At 41.7% G+C, this 19257-nt stretch overlaps 1 protein-coding gene across 2 annotated transcripts in view; it reads left to right on the plus strand.

Annotated features, from left to right (window-relative positions):
• cfap221 (cilia and flagella associated protein 221) overlaps positions 1–7782 on the plus strand; it is a 196409-nt gene extending 188627 nt beyond the window's left edge. For both annotated transcript variants that reach the window (XM_067987292.1, XM_067987291.1), the window contains 2 exons: positions 3487–3543; positions 5839–7782. In XM_067987292.1, coding sequence (XP_067843393.1) covers positions 3487–3543; positions 5839–5965 — 184 coding nt within the window. In that variant the 3' untranslated portion in view covers positions 5966–7782. The remainder of the gene's footprint in view (positions 1–3486; positions 3544–5838) is intronic.
• Positions 7783–19257: the final 11475 nt, after the last annotated feature.

Raw genomic sequence — 19257 nt, forward strand, 5'->3', positions numbered from 1 at the left:
GGACCTCGTTGCATCTGTTTTCCAGATACTATCCCTGGCGGCCTCCTGAAACAGGCTTTCGGCATCTTGAATTTACTAATAAGTGGCCTAATGCCTCTTAGGACCCAAACCAGAAATTGGCTTATGCTGAATGCAACAGGCGTGGGGGTCCTATTTATGACGCCTCATGTGCCTGCAACGAGGGCCTCACACCCTGCCCAAAACATGACAGTTAAACTGACAGCCTGAATGCGGTGACAACCATCCTGTTCTCGCATAGCACGGGGTGGGGGAGTGGAGGGTTAAAATTTGCATTTATAATATGCCATAAAATATAGTGCTCACATGCAAAATTAAATTGGGTATCAAATACTAAATATTTATGGTGAAGTAGCCTAGTAGGCCAGTTTGCCCCAGGGTTCTGTGGTAAGCTTGGGGTCGATTTTGAGTGCCCTCGCCTGACACTTCCATGCACTACTGAGGGAGTGCTGCATTGTTGAAGGAGCATATGAAATGTTAAACTAAGGTGCTGTCTGCCTGTTTAAATGGACATAAAAGATTCCATGGCACTATTCAAAGAAGAATGTGGCATTTTCCTGGCTAACATTTCCCTCTTGCCCAACACAGCCAAAAAAAAAATTATCTGGTCATTCATTTGCTGTTTCTGAGACGTTGATGTGAGTAAATTGGCTACTTTGCTTGCTTGCATAACAACAGTTACCGCACTGCAATAAAGTAATCCATTGTTTGTAAAACATTTTGGGGCACCTTCAGGATGCAATAAGGTGCTTTATAAATGCAAGTTTTTTCTTCCGTAGATGATCAATTGTTCAACGAAACATAATAGTACTAATGTTGCTGGAATCATGGAAATGTCTTGTATGGCATCAACTAGTTAGTATTCAGTAATGAAGATTTTAATGTTAGATTGATCTGGATTTTGGGTTGATTATCTTAGAAGGTCTTAGGCTACAGCAAAACTTCATAGAACATTATCTTCTTAAGTCAAGTAGGAAATATTCCCACTATACTTTAGGATTACATACATTGGGGGATTATTACTTAATATTGAAAATACTTCCCCCACGCTGTTTGTGCAGTGTTGACTCTAGGGGGGGTAATTTTAAACCCCAAAAACGGATGGGCTGGGCCGGGTGGGTAGTCAAAATTGTAGATTTCATCAGCGGGACCACAACCTGGTTCCAACGCACCCATTTCCAGATTTAACCCAGGCGTGTTTTGATGTGTGCACTGCGCACAGCCAAAACCCCTCGAGCCTGCTCCAGCATTCAATAAGATCGTGGCTGATCTTCGACCTCAACTCTCATCCCCTATGAATGCCGGTGGGCGAATCGTTAACGGGGCAATTTACATACTTGCAATACTTAAGATAGGTAATTTTTTTGTGGATTCTGAACTTGAAACTAAGTTTACCTTACCTGCATTGGTTTTCCATGGCTTCTCAATCTCACCAATGAAACGGAGGAGAGATTCATGCAGAAGTTGATTTGGCCCTTTAAACCTGTGATTGACACATCTCAAGAAAAGCTCAGGGATTGCAGCTGGTCTCTCAGTTCTCTCCGGCAAACGTTTGGCTGAGAGTTGTTTGTGTTGGGTCTCCATTCACCTTTCCAGCCATCACACAATTAAATTAAATGTACAGGAAATAATAAATTGTTAACATCCTGAACCAATGTTGAGTATGTGCACAAGCTTATATTTTTAAGAATGATGGCAAAATCTGGAATATTAGAATATTCTGCAGTCAAGTCACTAGAAGGAATCATAAAATTTTATAACAACTTGGCTCTTTTGCTAATATAAATTATAGCGATCAAAATATGTTTCCAATTCTTATCTATTCTTTGCCTTTGTGTGTTCCATCTCTCCCCTTTTTCTGGCTTTCTCTCTCCATCTTTGGCAATAGGCTTTCCATAGATTGGAAGCTTGGACTCCCAAAACTATTTGGATTGTATTTCTTCCCACCCCACTTCCAGTAAATACTTCACCTCTTTCTCTAATTTTGTCCTCTTGTCATATCTGCTCTAATAAATCTATTTCCAACACCAGAGTTCTTAAAGTTCCTTCTTTTTCCTCAGCTGAGTCTTCCCTCAGCAGTGGTTGACAGGCCCTTCGATTGAATCCACCACATTTCCCACATGCAGCAGAAAATAAGTGCAAGGATCATCGTCATGATTTTCATCTTTTAATGCCAATGCTGGTGCTGTTAGGAAGTTCAAAATATGAATGTTACATATATTGCACTGATCATCCTGCTCACCCTGTTATATGTTCCTTATTCCTGGCCTGAATCTGGAGCCAGCTCAACATGCCCACATCCCTGAGTAGCCTCAATGCAGACCGGCGTGGATAATTGAATCACCACAAATTTTTATCATGCATAGCAATACCCTACCAATAGGGAGGGATGCAGACAATACAAAGTAAAAAAAAAATTGTAGTTTTTATTTAACAAAAGAAGGATATGGAGTACAAATAACTAATGAAAAATGAGCAGGCTGCACAATAACCTAACATCTCACATTTGTCCATAAGAATTATGGTCGATACTTGGGGAGGCAGATAACTGGAGTGCAGATAACGGAAGATCCACTGTAGTGTCTTTCTCAACACTGCTTATCTGAGCAAAGCAGAATTCTGAATCCAATCTAAACTTCATGGACGCCTAGCATTTTTTTTGGTCAGAAATCTACATCAAATTGCACGACATTAAATTTTCATTTTGCTTCTTTGTAATCTCGTTTTCCTCCAAATCTGGATCAAATGCAGTTAAACAGCAGGTTTTCTGTTTGAGGTTGTGCACAAAATAGTATCAACCAAATAAGCTACATAGTCTGCTGCCAGACCCAAACTGAGAACTCACTGAAAGTGTTATTCAGTAACTGCCCACCATTTTATTACACTTCCTGCCACCCTCTCTATTTTTCCATAAGAGTATGGCAGAATAGGGGGTTGGACTAGCAATCTGTTGGTCGTGAGTTCAAATACCAAGTTCTGAACTTAAATTCTAGAAAAAATAACTACCAGAAAAGTCAAAATCATGTCCTAGTAATCAGAAATAGAAAGCTTCAAGTGATATTGGGTAATTTTACTTCCGATTGGGGAGCCTTGCCTATTGGGAGTGCATATTGAAAATTTTGGCAGTGTACGTCTGAATTTCTGATCTGCACTGCCATCAGATAACACTTCCCACCGGCAGCACAGATTCATAAAATTATCACCATCTGGCAGTAATAAAAGAATAGTGCATCGTTATCATGGATTGTATCTTTAGTAATCGCAAATTTATTTTTTATTAACTCATTGTTCTCATCCCTTTACTTATTGCAAGTTCAATTAAAAACACCTTTCTACATATTGAGGTATTACATTCACTTATTTCCTACCTTGGGAGGACAGGTTAAAAAGGAAAATAAGGCAGGAAATTGCAATTCTTTAAAAAGTATTAGAAAGAATATTAATCATCGATTTGGTCTTTTCTTTCAGTGAACTCTTAAAGACGAAACCTTCACAAACCATGTCTGCTGGTGGACCCATTCCAAGGTAAATATTGCATAAACAAATTGTAACTAATTGTCCTTTGTCTGAAATATCTAAAAACTTCATACAGCTGTTGCTTTTATATTTTTCTGCAAATCTTTAACCAGTACAACAATGAAATCTGAGTCCTCACATCACTGTTTGTTTCACCTGTAAAATCTGAGAGATACAGCATTCAGTCACTCATAGTCAGGATATTCTAAGCAGTTAAAAAAATTATTAAATCATTTTTATTGCCAATTTAAAAACATAGGTTTTTCAGGGCTTTTTGGGGTTGTAATTTTAGCATCAAAAAAATGAGAGAATATCAGAGGAAAAAAATTAGACCCCAATAAATGGATAAATTCAGAGAATATCAATAAAAGTCATTATTTATTTGGAACATCGCTAAAACTAAAGTGAACAAGCAAGGGATTAAAAAAGACATTTTTTATTAGTGAACACAATTATAGAGGATCTGATCAATTGCATAAGCACAGTTTAACTAAATGACAACTCAAAATTAGTTACATAACTCAAACAGATAATCTGCACTGATTTGCAATTTTTGTCCACGGTAGTCAGAGAGCACCACAAGAATCAGCTGGTGCCCTACCATTAACTGGTGGCCAAGCAGATCCCCAGAGGGAGAAAGTGAAAATGGAATGTGATGTCAATTTGCAATATTCTGATGCACCATATAGTGAATATTTAAAGTATAGTATTGACCAGTCAAAGATGCAGGTTTTTGCATCACGAACCTAATGCACATGCATTTTCCAACCTCATTTTCTCCACAAAAGAATCAGAGTTCGAATTTTATTAATGAAATCAAGAGATTATGAGGGAGAAATTGGTCTCTGTCACGCCCAATTTCTGGACGAAAAATAGGAGTTAGGGGATCAATCTCCGGGTGTGAGCTCCCATGCCTGATCTCCCCAGGCAACTGGTGATTTCCAAGTGCTGGATGCACTCGCCTAAAACAGGCATTAGGTCCCTGAAACATGCTAATCATGGGCCTAACGCCTGTTTTAGGTCCCCAGCGCCACATATGGCAACAACTGGCCAACTACTGGAAGCCACCAAAGAACAGGTAAGTTTTTGGTTTTTGTACTTGCCTTAATGTGGAGCCAGCAGGATCAGGAGTCCACAACAGTACTGTGGGCTTGCTTTGTGGGGTCACCTTTCTAAATGGTCACGTAACAACAGTTTCAATTTTAAGCAACCATAATAAAGTGAGTCCACTGCAGTACAGGCAAGTTAGGAAGAGCTGCATTCTAATGGCTTTGCATTAGGTCTATCAGGATACAACAGGGTGAAAGGAAACATTGAGCTGGATACTTTGTCCATCTACCTGATAAAGTAAAGTAGCCAAGCTTACCATGGGGGACTCCCTAACAGTATTTTTTTTTCATTCATCTGTGCCCAGTTTGTCTGAATGGTAGACACAGTATTGATTCAGTCTGCCACCTCCTGCCAAACAATCTGGATATTAAATAGGAGAGGGATTTAGCATGCCAAAGAGGACAACTTTCCTTTGCTGCCCTTTCAGCAAGAAGATATCCAAGCAAGCATCAGAAAATGGAGTAGACCTGATCCTTGATCCAGCCACATCTTCTTTTGTGCACACAACAAATGATGCGGAGCCCTTTAAATAGCAGCCGCAGCTAAGTGCTATTTCCCGTCCTACTGCTGGTGAGCTTACACTTTCAGGCTCAATTCAAGCCAGGATCTCACTATGCATAATTAATTAGCCCAATCTTGAAAAAACTCATAAAATTGAGCATTCCAAGGTCCTGCTGCTCTAACACTGGGCGTGAAAATCTTCCTAGTGAATTTCTCAAGTAAGTTGCTAAATGATACAGAACAGGAAGGTCGCAAGTTCTGTTTCAGTCATTCTGTGTTAACATTAAGTTATAGGATCCATGGATTTCTTAATTATATTTTATGTGCTAGTTAAAATTAAGATGAAAATTTCTGTGTATAAACAATGGGCAGTTAATGATCAAGATAAATTAGAGACAACCAAAATTTTACCATAAAGATGTCTGATTAGGTTCAAAGGTGCAATATTTACAAACATTGAGGATGCATCGCTGTCAGTTGTAGTTACGTTTCTTTATGTGCCACAAAGGGAATTTGACTACGAGGCAGAATTTCCTCTGGGGTTCCACGATCTCCCATCATAATCTTAGACAAAGATCAGCAGAAACCCTGGAGAAAACATTTCTCTGGGTTTTTCGCCGATCTTCCACTAAAATTGCGGAAATTGTATCCCACCATGTTCATTTTAACCAGTGATCATCTACATATTTTCAGGGAAGTACAAGAATTGCAACTGGAACTCAGTCTACAGACCCATAACAACCGGCTGGGATCAGATATTCAAATCCGGGTTCAGCACCTAAAAGATTTCTCCATCAACAAGTGTTTGCTTCTTAATTGAATCCTGCATTCAATACTACACAGCAACTCCAGACCACTACAGTTATATTTTTACCTTTAAAGTCAAATCTGCTGCTCGGCATGTAATCATTGTAATACTTGCTATCAGGTTTTGAAAGAAAAGTTGCTGAGTGAGTAAAATGACACTTATTTGGAAAATGACTGAGACCATGGCATTATTATGTACCAGGAATTCTTAGTGCCCATATTACAATAAATTTGGAGTAAAGCTATTGTATATAAAGTTCAAACTGAGAATTAAATTTACAAATTCATTATTGTGATGATGTTGTACACTTCAATTGCATTCAATTTTAAATATAATCTTAAATTATAGTGAAGATAGATTTATTTCAATATGACCTATTAGCACTGCAACTCTGCAGGGGTTTTCTCAATCTCTCATAACTCCAGCAGGAGACTGGTGGAACCCCCAGGAGAATAGCATAAACGGCAAAAAACAGCTCGCACCTGAAGAATGATTACTTGATTGAGGGTATTACTGCCACCCATGGAACTCCCTTTCCTAGTCTGTCCGTGCCTCTTTGTTGTAGACTTAGTAATTACATCAAACCTTTTAAGGATTAATTTATCAACATCTCATAAACTCTTGAATATCTCAGTAAGATCTGCCCTGAGCATTCTTCTGCTTAGTGTAAACATGATCAATTTAATTGGCCCTCACTGTACCTTGCCAATGCAAGAATGAAGGCCTAGTACAGGTCAGGCTTTTTACAAATTCACTACTACTTCCTGGGAATTATGCTTTATTCCTCTGGTTATACACCTAAGATCTTGTTTGTTTTCTTTATTGCTGTTACATATTATGCCAATGGTTTCAGCAAGCTATCCATGACTACCACAGACCTACTCTATGTTATGTCCTGTAGATCTTCTAACTCCAACTTTGCTAGAATAGCACTCACCACTGGCACATACACACCCACTCCAGTGCAGAGGCCTGGCTTTGACAAATTTTATGAGGCAAGACATCCCTTTCATTTTAATATGGTACCTATACAAGGAAAACTTGTATTTTTCCACACAGGGAGTCACAAAATCGGGCTCACCATTAAACAGAAGTTCACTATTCCACTCTGAGTCAGGAGGTTGTGGGTTCAATTCCCACTCCGGAGACTTGAGCAGAAAATGTAGGCTGACACTCCAGTGCAGTAATGAGGAAGTGCTGCACTGCTGGAGGTGCCGCCTTTCGCATGAGATGTTAAACCGCCTTTTGGATGAGATGCCTGCCCTTTCAGGGGGTTGTAAAAAAATCCCATGGCACTATTCAAAGAAGAGCCGGGGAGTTTCCCCCCCCCCCCACCCCCCGCCCCAAATATCCTGGCCAATATTTATTTTTCAACCAACATCACTAAAACAGATTATCTGGTCATTATCACATTGCTGCTTGTGGGACCTTGCTGTGCACAAATTGGCTGCCTTTCCTACATTACAACAGTGGCTACACTTCAAAAAGTACTTAATTAGCTGTAAGGTGCTTTGGGATGTCCTAAGGTCATGAAAGGCATTATATAAATGCAAGTCTTACACACTCTTTCACTGAAAAAAGTGTAGAATTGGAAAATGTGTACAATAAGAGCCTAAGATGCTGTCATTTATTTAGTAATGACTCCTTGGAGGAAATGCACATAGGAGGGTGACCCTTTTTGGTGTCAAAGACCTTTTGAATCTAAGGTACAGGCAGCATGGGTGGAGGTAGCTAAACAGTAAATGGAAGCAAGGACAAAAGAAGTTCATTAGCATCTGGAGAGATGCCAAGGTAAATGTAGTCATGATGTGGAGATGCCGGTGATGGACTGGGGTTGACAATTGTAAACAATTTTACAACACCAAGTTATAGTCCAGCAATTTTATTTTAAATTCACAAGCTTTCGGAGGCTTCCTCCTTCGTCAGGTAAATGTTCCTAACATTTACCTGACGAAGGAGGAAGCCTCCGAAAGCTTGTGAATTTAAAATAAAATTGCTGGACTATAACTTGGTGTTGTAAAATTGTTTACAAAGGTAAATGTACCCACCTTTGCATATATGTTTACTCTTTGTTCCTAGAAGGTGTGAACCCAATTTAAATGTTCATCACCTGCACCTTAGAGCTAACATACAAAGCATGCAGAGAACCTTGATCCTGTTTGCAACACTCCTTTATATAACAGAAGTTGTAAGACACAATTGCATGGGGCACAGTAATACCATGCACATAGCAGTTCAGTTTTAAAACAGTTTTACATCAGACTAGATTTTGCTAGCTCTATTGCACAGTTTTCCTACCAGAAATCCATTAGTATACTGTATATATGATAACCTAAGGTGGCTAATGTTTTTTTAATCACTAAAATCATAAGGAACAATAATACAATCTTTGGCATCCATGGTGTTGCTGCACTTCAGGCTAACACTCCCTATTATCAGTTGTTGAGGCCTTAGGCCTACTCAGTGGCCAATGAACAGCATATGACAATGTGGGCTGGAAGCACTTTGAAAATGTAGGCCCTGATTTTAACTTCCCCCGCCTGGCAGAAACCAGCCGGGGGGCAGTTAAAATGAGGCCAGTCACTTACCCCCTCATGTCCCAATCTTAGCAGGAAGGCAGCGGGCTCCTTGTTATGCAGACCGGGTCCCGGTGATGTTACCAGGACCTGACTGCAATATTAGTCGGAGGCTTGAGCAGGGGAGGAGTGACAGTTTCCCTGTCAGGCCGGACCTGCCAGGAGTTGGATCATGGGCCAGAAGAGGCCCAGGTATGTAAGTTTGAAAAATTTAATTTTAGGTTTCCTTGTGGGCCAGAAGGAGCCTCCTCCAGGCCTCACAAGGAAGCCTTGGGCCTCCTTTGCCCCGGGCTCGCCCCAGTCACAGCTAAACCCCCCACCCCCTGATTGCAGCCAGAAAGCTCCCCCAAATTGTCTCCAGAGGCCCACCCTCAATTGACAGCCAGTGACTGTTCCCATAGGTCCCCAGATGCTGTCTCCTGCCACCGAGCTCCTGCTCCTGCCTGCCGGTACTGAATCTGGCCAGGTTTGGGCGCGACTCCGGGAAAATGTATGCAACTGAAGCCTGGCGGTTAAGACTGGCTGGGCCTCCACATCCCCGGACTCCCCGGGTTCGGCGTCCACTTCGGGGATCACACGCTCCGTTCCCGTCCCCACTTTAAAATCGGGGGCCATAGAGACTATGTATAGGCTGTGTGCAAGGCTTATTAAGGCTCCCAGTTTTATTTAAATTAACGTTATGTCCCAAAATACACCTGGAGCACCTGACCAGCACTCCAGATTTTAAGAGTCCATTTGAAATGGGAGCTTCAAGGGAGGTCTAGATAGCCCTCCCCCACGACCTCAGCATGCTGCCAACACATCATCCACTAAGCCTCATCAAGATATTTAAATGTTCTGACCTCACATAATGGTGTAAATTTAATGCAGAGAAGTGTGAAGTCTTGCATTTTGGAAGGAAGAATGAGGAGAGGCAATATAGGGTAAAGTGGAGAAGGTTGTTAAAAAAGCATACAGGGTCCTTGGGTTTATAAATAGAGACACAGAGTACAAAAGCAAGGGAGTTATGCTAAACCTTTATAAATCACTGGTTAGGCCTCAACTGGAGTATTGTGTCTAATTGTGGGCACCAGACTTTAGGAAGGATGTCAAGGCCTTGGAGAGGGTGCAGAGAAGATTTACTAGAATGGTACCAGGGATGAGGGATTTCAGTTATATGAAGAGACTGGAGAATCTGGGCTTATTCTCCTTAGAGCAGAGAAGGTTAAGGGGAGATTTAATAGAGGTGTTCAAAATTCTAAGGGGTTTTGATAGAGTAGATAGGGAAAAACTGTTTACACTGGCAGGAGGGTCTGTAACCAGAGGACACAGTTTTGTGATAATTGGCAAAAGAACTATGGGGGAGATGAGGAGAATTTTTTTTATGCAGTGTGTTGTTATGATCTGGAATTCACTGCCTGAAAGGGCGGTGGATGCAGATTCAATAGTAACTTTCAAAAGGAAATTATATACTTGTAACGGAAAAATTTGCAGGGTTATAAGGAAAGAGCAGTGTGTGGGAACTACTGCTCTGGGGGAGGGTTTAAACTAATTTGGCAGGAGGATGGGCACCAGGATGAAACATTAGAGAGGAGAAACAAGGTGCACAGAGGCCTGGGGTGGACAAATAGCACGAGAGTAAAGAGGAGTTCAGAAATAGGAGGGATCAAACGGGGGCAAATGCGAGGAAGACTAAGATGAGATTGGAATGCATATGCGTAAATGCACGTAACGTGGTAAATAAGGTTGGTGAGCTTCAGGCTCAAGTTGTCAAATAGGACTATGATATAGTGGCAATAACAAAGACCTGGCGCAAAGAAGGGGAGGATTGGATATTTAATATTCCTACCTACAAGGTATTCAGGAAAGATATGGAAGGAAATGAAGGAGAGGGGGTGGCAGTATTGATCAAGTAAACTATTATAGCGCTGGAAAGGGATAATGTAGTTGAGGGTTCAAAGACAGAATCTATTTGGTTAGAATTAAGGAACAGTAGAGGAGCTATTATGCTATTGGGTGTATACTATAGTCCACCAAATAGCGGGATGGAGATAGAGGAACAAATTTGCAGGCAAATTACAGAGAGATGCAAGAACTATATGGTAGTGATAATGGGGAACTTCAACTATCCCAATACAGACTGGGGCAGTAATAGTGTAAAGGGCAAAGAGGGGGAGGAATTCCTGAAATGTGTCCAAGAGAACCTTCTGGAACAGTGTGTTTCCAGCCCAACAAGGAAGGAAACAGTGCTGGATCTAATTCTGGGGAATGAAGTGGGGCAGGTGGAACATGTTTCAGTGGGGGAGCATTTGGGGAACAGTGATCAGAATATTATTAGGTTTAGAATCAATCTGGAAAAGGACAAGGAACAATCAAATGTGAAAAATACTAAACTGGAGGAGGGCAAATTCCAGTGAATTAAAAAGGGATCTTGCCCAGGTGGATTGGACTCAAAAATTGGCAAGCAAAACAGTAATTGAACAACAGGAGGCCTTCAAGGAGGAGTTGGTTCAGGTACAGGGTAGACACATTCCTACGAGGGGGAAAGGAAGGGCATCTAAAGCTAGAGCTCTGTGGATGACTAAAGATATAGAGATTAAAATGAAACAGAAAAAAGAGGCTTATAATGAATGTAAGCTTCATAATACAGTAGAGAACCAGGCTGAATATAGAAAGTGCAGAGGAGATCTAAAAAAGGAAATAATAGGGGCAAAGAGAGGGTATGAGAATAGATTAGCGGTTAACATAAAAGGGAACGCAAAAGTCTTTAATAATCATATAAATAGTAAAAAGGTAGTCAAAGGAAGGGTGGGACCAATTGGGGACAAAAAAGATGTTCTTGTGGTGGTAGAGGACATGGCTGAGGCACTAAATGAACGCTTCACATCCGTCTTCACTAGAGAAAAGATTTACTAGAATGGTACCAGGAATGAGGGACTACAGTTATGTGAAGAGATTGGAGAAGCTGAGGTTGTTCTCTTTAGAACAGAGAAAGTTAAGAGGAGATTTGATAGAAATGTTCAAAATCATGAAGAGTTTTGATAGAGTAAATAAGGAGAAACTGTTTCCAGTGGCAGAAGGGTCGGTAACCAGAGGACACAGATTTAAGGTGATCGGCAAACGAGCCAGAGGTGACATGAGGAAACGTTCTTTTATGCAGCAAGTTGTAATGATCTGGAATGCACTGCCTGAAAGGGTGATGGAAGCAGATTCAATAGTAACTTTCAAAAGGGAATTGATAAATACTTGAAGGGAAAAAAATTACAGGGATATGGGGAAAGAGCAAGAGAATGAGACTAATTGGATAACTCTTTCAAAAAGCAGGCACGATGAGCCGAATTGCTTCCTTTTGTGTTGTATGATCCCAATGTGTGTGCAGCGCCCAATGCGCAGTGGCACTGGGGCTGCATTATTCTTGTATACTTCTCAGTAGAATTCAAGATCATTCGCTTTTGTATTATTTTTCATTCTTTATTACAATGTTGAACCAGACTTACCTTGTGTCTTCCATTATTGTGACACTTTAATGCCAGGATCTGTTTACATCACATGAAGAGTATAGAGATTGCCGGAGTAGAGTTAAGAGAGAAATCAGGAGGGCAAAAAGGGGATATGAGATTGCTTTGGCAGATCAGGCAAAGGTGAATCCAAAGAGCTTCTACAAATACATAAAGGGCAAAAGGGTAACTAGGGAGAGAGTAGGGCCTCTTAAGGATCAACAAGGTCATCTATGTGCGGAACCACAAGAGATGGGTGAGATCCTGAATGAATATTTCACATCGGTATTTACGGTTGAGAAAGGCATGGATGTTAGGGAACTTGGGGAAATAAATAGTGATGTCTTGAGGAGTGTACATATTACAGAGAGGGAGGTGCTGGAAGTCTTAACGCGCATCAAGGTAGATAAATCGCCGGGACCTGATGAAATGTATCCCAGGACGTTATGGGAGGTTAGGGAGGAAATTGCGGGTCCCCTAGCAGAGATATTTGAATCATCCACCGCTACAGGTGAGGTGCCTGAAGATTGGAGGGTAGCAAATGTTGTGCCTTTGTTTAAGAAGGGCGGCAGGGAAAAGCCTGGGAACTACAGACCAGTGAGCCTGACATCTGTAGTGGGTAAGTTGTTAGAGGGTATTCTGAGGGACAGGATCTACAGGCATTTGGAGAGGCAGGGACTAATTAGGAACAGTCAGCATGGTTTTGTGAGAGGAAAATCATGTCTCACGAATTTGATTGAGTTTTTTGAAGGGGTAACCAAGAAGATAGATGAGGGCTGTGCAGTAGACGTGGTCTACATGGACTTCAGCAAAGCATTTGACAAGGTACCGCATGGTAGGTTGTTACATAAGGTTAAATCTCATGGGATCCAAGGTGAGGTAGCCAATTGGATACAAAATTGGCTTGACGACAGAAGACAGAGGGTGGTTGTAGAGGGTTGTTTTTCAAACTGGATGCCTGTGTCCAGCGGTGTGCCTCAGGGATCGGTGCTGGGTCCGCTGTTATTTGTTATTTATATTAATGATTTGGATGAGAATTTAGGAGGCATGGTTAGTAAGTTTGCAGATGACACCAAGATTGGTGGCATTGTGGACAGTGAAGAAGGTTATCTAGGATTGCAACGGGATCTTGATAAATTGGGCCAGTGGGCCGATGAATGGCAGATGGAGTTTAATTTAGATAAATGTGAGGTGATGCATTTTGGTAGATCGAATCGGGCCAGGACCTACTCCGTTAATGGTAGGGCGTTGGGGAGAGTTATAGAACAAAGAGATCTGGGAGTACAGATTCATAGCTCCTTGAAAGTGGAGTCACAGGTGGATAGGGTGGTGAAGAAGGCATTCAGCATGCTTGGTTTCATTGGTCAGAACATTGAATGCAGGAGTTGGGATGTCTTGTTGAAGTTGTACAGGGCATTGGTGAGGCCACACTTGGAGTACTGTGTACAGTTCTGGTCACCCTATTATAGAAAGGATATTATTAAACTAGAAAGAGTGCAGAAAAGATTTACTAGGATGCTACCGGGACTTGATGGTTTGACTTACAGGGAGAGGTTAGACAGACTGGGACTTTTTTCCCTGGAGAGTAGGAGGTTAAGGGGTGATCTTATAGAAGTCTATAAAATAATGAGGGGCATAGATAAGGTCGATAGTCAAAATCTTTTCCCAAAGGTAGGGGAGTCTATAACGAGGGGGCACAGATTTAAGGGGAGAGATACAAAAGGGTCCAGAGGGGCAATTTTTTCACTCAAAGAGTGGTGAGTGTCTGGAACGAGCTGCCAGAGGCAGTAGTAGAGGCGGGTACAATTTTGTCTTTTAAAAAGCATCTGGACAGTTACATGGGTAAGATGGGTATAGAGGGATATGGGCCAAGTGCAGGCAATTGGGACTAGCTTAGTGGTATAAACTGGGCGACATGGACATGTTGGGCCGAAGGGCCTGTTTCCATGTTGTAACTTCTATGATTCTATGATTCTATAATTCCTTATAATTAGAAATGTTTGTTTTCATTATAATTGATTAATCAACTTAAATGTAACACAAGACGGTTACAGCTACTAAAATCTAATGAAGCAATTCATGTGTAATGTGCTTTGGGGCGTTTATGTTTCAAACATTCGCATCAAATGAATTTTAAAGTTAAAATAGTTTCAGTAATTATAATGTGATGTGTTGATGTCACGTTTATATACTATGAAAATATTTAATGGAAATGTCATCCACACTTATGGTATAGCAGTTTTCTTCATGTTAAGAGAACGCAGCAGAGTTCTCAGATATAAACACTTGAAATCCATTCTAAGTCATGTTACCCTCGTGATGTCAAACTATTAATAACTGTGATAAATTGTAATTTTACAAGTGCTCTATGATTTATTTGACCTTTCTGTAGTTGTTATGAATACTCCCTAACATTAATAAAGCTATTCTTTAATCAGAGAAGACATGTAGAATGTATCCCAAAAAAATACGCAGATAGCCCTACAAATTTGGCCGCATAACACCCATTTGTTGGTGCTAACCGGCCTACTAGGCCCCAACATGGTGGGCAGGAAGCACGCCCACACTCCTGACCGGAAGTGGACCGTCTGCCACATAGGTAGATGAGGTTGCACTGGTGGCAGGAGCGTGTGCCGGCAACATTCAAAGTAAGGAATAAAGCATGTAAATTAAGGTCCTGTGTTTCTTGCAGGACCTGTATTTAATTTTAGATCCCCCCAGCGCGTCACTCACCACATGCTGATCTCGCACAGCAGAATGTGGCGCTAGCCAGCATGAAGGCCCCCTCACCATTCGCTATTTAAAGCGACCATGCAGTACTTACAGGTTAGTTGCTGGTTTATCATTTCTGGATGCTGCTTGACTTCTGGGTGTATTTTGATTTGTTCCACCACCCTGGAAAGTTCACTTTGTCTGCACAGAGAGAGGTTTTGCTGGTCTTGCACTGTTATTGCTCTTTGCCTCATAAATAGTAGGACTGCCTTTGGAGCTGGAGGTCAAGGGAGAGCAGCAAAGAAGGCATCACTGAGCAGGAGAAACTGCCATATTGATTGCATACATAATACCTTATGTGCTCCCTATTACCAGCCTGGCATCTTTATCAATCCAAAGGGAGTCCGCTCCCTCAATGAAGAGCTGGTTTGCAACCACGGGCAACGCATTGTGCAAGTCTGTGCCCATTATCCCGGCAGCAGTAGTGACTCTTCCATCCTGTGCAGGTCCTCTGTGCCGCCTTTATTCCAACCAGGCCACCAAGTTACAGGCTGGCTATTCGGTGACAAGGGATATCCCCTCCGGACATGACTCTAATGCCTACAAGAGCTATGGTGCCACAAGGAACATTATGAACAAACAATCGACGTGCTCAAGCAACATGTCCGCTGCCTGGACCATTCTGGAGGAGCTTTGCAGTACACCCCTGAGCTGGTATCCAGATTTGTTGTCATCTGCTGCATGCTCATCAACTTCGCCATCATGAGGGGCCAGCCGTTACCATCATCTGGGAGGAGCAGGAAGAAGAGGAATCTGTGGAAGAATAGAGGAGGAGAGACAGCTACCACCAGTCTCTACTTGCCCGAGTTCTCAGAGAAAAGCTCATTGAGGAGCGCTTCACCTAAATCAGCCCTCCCATTCCCCATTCATCAACAGTCCCATAATCCTTACCGCTGTCCTTTAAACCACCATCCAATTGCCTTCCTTCACTCTAGACTTAAGGGTCTTCCTGCACTTCACTGCAAAGACAAACCTGACACAAATCCAGAATAAAAAACAAATTTATCAAACAAATCATGTGAGCATTGACAAAAAAAAGTGACTAATCACCCTTGTGCAAGCCCTTCGTGCCTGTCCTGTGTGCTCGTTTTCCTATCCTGTTACTCCTACAAAGTGTTTCCCCAGTTGCTAAAGCTTGAGAAATAGAAGGCTGTTGAGCTTCCATTGAGGCCATGTCAGATAGTCCTGGAGGACAACCTTAAGCAGGTCTAGACGTAGAGGCCCGGCTGCAGATTGTAGCATTTTGGCATGTGCCGCAGCAATCTGGGCCAACTGGCTGAGTGGCACCAGCAAGGGCACTGTCAGAGTGTCTAACAGGGAAGCAGGCATGCGAGGGCTTATGTCAATTCAGCGAGCTGATTATGGTAACTCTCGGGCAATACTATATTACCAAAAACATACAAAGTGCATATAAAGTTACACTGCAGTTTGCAGGGAGCGAAGACTTGCTTATGGGAGTGGCTTTTGGTGATAATCATAAGAAAATCAGGGAAGTCCTGTCGGCAAATACAGTATAGTGTGAAATGTACTAAAAATAACAGCTTCAGGCCAGAACCTGGGCTGATTGCCATGAGCACAATGGATGAGGAAAACAAGATAACTGGGAATAGGTTGCAGGTGGGTTTGTTCAATTGTCTTGGGCCTGTGTCTACATTCTTTGAGTGGTGGAAGTGGAGCCCACCTAGTGATCCATGTCTACATTCTGGACTGAATCTCAAAACAAAATACCAGCACAATGGATTGATATTGGTCCCCGCACTAGCTCGGGCACTAGCTTCTAACCAGCACCACTTTTCACCCCATCCCTCCTCTGGCAAGGAACCCAAGATGCACCAGCACCTGCTCCACTGCACTTGTGCTTTTAAGAGCCAGTGTCACCAAAATAACTTTGTACCATAGTATTTAATGAAAAGTGATGATCACAATTTAGAAAAGAGAAGCTAGGGTGTGCAGGAAAGAAATGCCAAATGGTGTATTAAGTTATTCTTTGGATAAGATGGCTAACCATGCTGCACATTCTCCTTGAGTGATCTGTATTTTATTAGGCCGTATTTTGTTCCGAGCGGTGAACGAACGGAGTCTGCCGCTCGTTAGACTTGAGCTTGCCCATAGACTTTGCACAGCAAATTCCTCCTATTGGGTCCTCAATCCAGCATAGTGCCCCCTCCCGGGCATCTGGGACATATCTGAACGGAGCAAGCAACTGTGTATCCCCTTAACCAGTAAGATTGAAGCATCATTAACAAGCCTCACAGACACAGAACCAGGAAATGTAAGTTAGAATAGTGAATTCAATGTAAAATTAGTTACAGAAAGTGAAATAAAGAGAGGGTAAGAAATATTGAATGAAAAGACAGAGATAAAAGACATAAAGAAAAAAAACATTAAATTTTTTATATATATATACCCAACAACAATTGAGATGTGAAGGAATGAGACTCCACACTTATAAAAGTTAATTTTCAGTGCCAGCGAGGTTGTTTAACAGTGATTAAGACTTACCACGCTGGTAAAAGTTTGCTTACACTTGAAAAACTTGACGTACCTTTCTCTGGCGAGATTATTTCCTTTCCATCTGGGCAGTAGAGAAACTTTGCGTCATGGCAGTCATTTCAACAGTGAGTCAGCCAGCGAAATCTCCTTCCCGCAAAGCTTCTGGAGGAGCAGGGCATCTGGTACAGCAACTTCCAGATTTCCATGTTTAACTGCACAAGTACGGTCGCCGGAAGTTGCATTATGACTTGCATTGAAATAACGGTGAGCACTGTCAGGCTCACCATTATTTTTAGAGCAAAATCCAACCCAATATTTCTATATGTTGAGCACTGAAATAGTTGAAAATAAAGGATTGAATAACAAAAAATCAAGAAGTGAAAAAAAATCTTCCAACAGTGAATGGAAGGAATGATTCTAAAGAAGGATGTGGAAGAAAGCCAGGAAAACATTATGGCACAGCAAGAGGAAAACTTCTTTCAACGACTCCTCTTTAGGGCAGTACAATTCTGCGCAGTAACATTTCTCACAATTTTCATCAAACGCGGCTATTTTTTACATCGATATGATGACAGCTCTGAAGAGGATAGCTGACAGTTTGATCAATCAAAAGGACATTCTGATAGCCCTAAGCTCCAGTTTCAAACCAAACTGCATTTGACTGCAGTTACCAGTGGCTGCAGCCATTTGCTCTGTACCTTGGAGGCACACAGTCATAAGATCTTTAATAATATAATCAAATCTAGTCCCAATTTTCACCAAAACTAATTTCTCAAAACTGTCTCAACCAGTTTGTAATTGCGGTAACATTTCTGCTATAGGCTTTTAGTTACCTGCTGTTCCATTCTATCTTTATATCTTGGTTAAATTGGCACAATGTTCTTGTGCTCCTTTTATTTGATTCCTCAGAACATAGTGAAAATGTTATTTCAACACTGTTAGAAAATCAGATCTACAAGTTACATTTCTGTAGAAGCTTCCTCATCTTTTTCTCAGAAAAAAATAGTTTTTTGTTTGTGTGCAACTCAATTTTAAAAAAATGCTTTTTGTTTAATAATTGCTTTCGACACTGATCCATAGAAAATATACACAATACTTATTAGTTACATTTCAGTTCTCTTGTTCTTTTTCGCTCTCACTGAAAGTTATCTGTTGATATCTGTATGGGGTGATTTAACTCTCACTGCCACAGTGGACATCTTATTTCTCCCTATAACCGTAGGACATCTCAGGGTGGTTCTTCCTCTTCCTTTCTACTAATTTTTCGATGGTATTGGGTAGGCTGGGAAGGAAATCAGCTGAAGAGCTGTTCCTCCGAGTCCCTGCTGGTCCTTGCCACTTCAGGCAGGTTTATTCTAAATAGGATATTATTAATGGAAAACATCATCTGATGTATTTTTCCTCACAATGCTGGGTGTTCAGAATACTGTTGCAGTCCATTAACTACCGGTTGTAAGGAAGTGGGGGGAGGGTTAAATTTGAAATGGATTGCAAGCCAAATGCAAATGATCATAAAGCAATTGTTTGCATTCAACCAGCGGGTCAAATTTAAAATTTGAAAAAAAATTGTTGCCTTCTTCAGCTGCCCAAGAGGCATTTGGTCATGCTCCACCACTGTCATGCCAGAGACCGCAGTAGCGACATTGTTTTCCAAACCCCGCCCTCAGACCCAGTAATCCCACCAGGAATCTGGGGCATCTCTATGGGGTGCCTCATTTCATCACTTGTCTCTGTGGGTGGCTCATCTTGATAGTTTTGTGAGGTTACTCATTTCTTACCATCACTGTGGAGCACCTCATGTCTCATTGGCTCGGGATTTTCTTGGAGCTGCTCCCGCTCCGCCACATTTTCACCACATTTCGCGCGAAGCTATCGCCATGGAGTGGGAGCCGCTCCGAGGAAATCCCAGGCCATTATTTCTGTGAGGTGTCCCAATTCCCAATTTCTCTTGCGGTGTCCCATATTTCATTGGCTCTGTGGAGTGTGG

Source organism: Heptranchias perlo, chromosome 7 (genome assembly GCF_035084215.1).
Source record: "Heptranchias perlo isolate sHepPer1 chromosome 7, sHepPer1.hap1, whole genome shotgun sequence".
In the NCBI taxonomy this organism is placed as follows: domain Eukaryota; kingdom Metazoa; phylum Chordata; class Chondrichthyes; order Hexanchiformes; family Hexanchidae; genus Heptranchias; species Heptranchias perlo.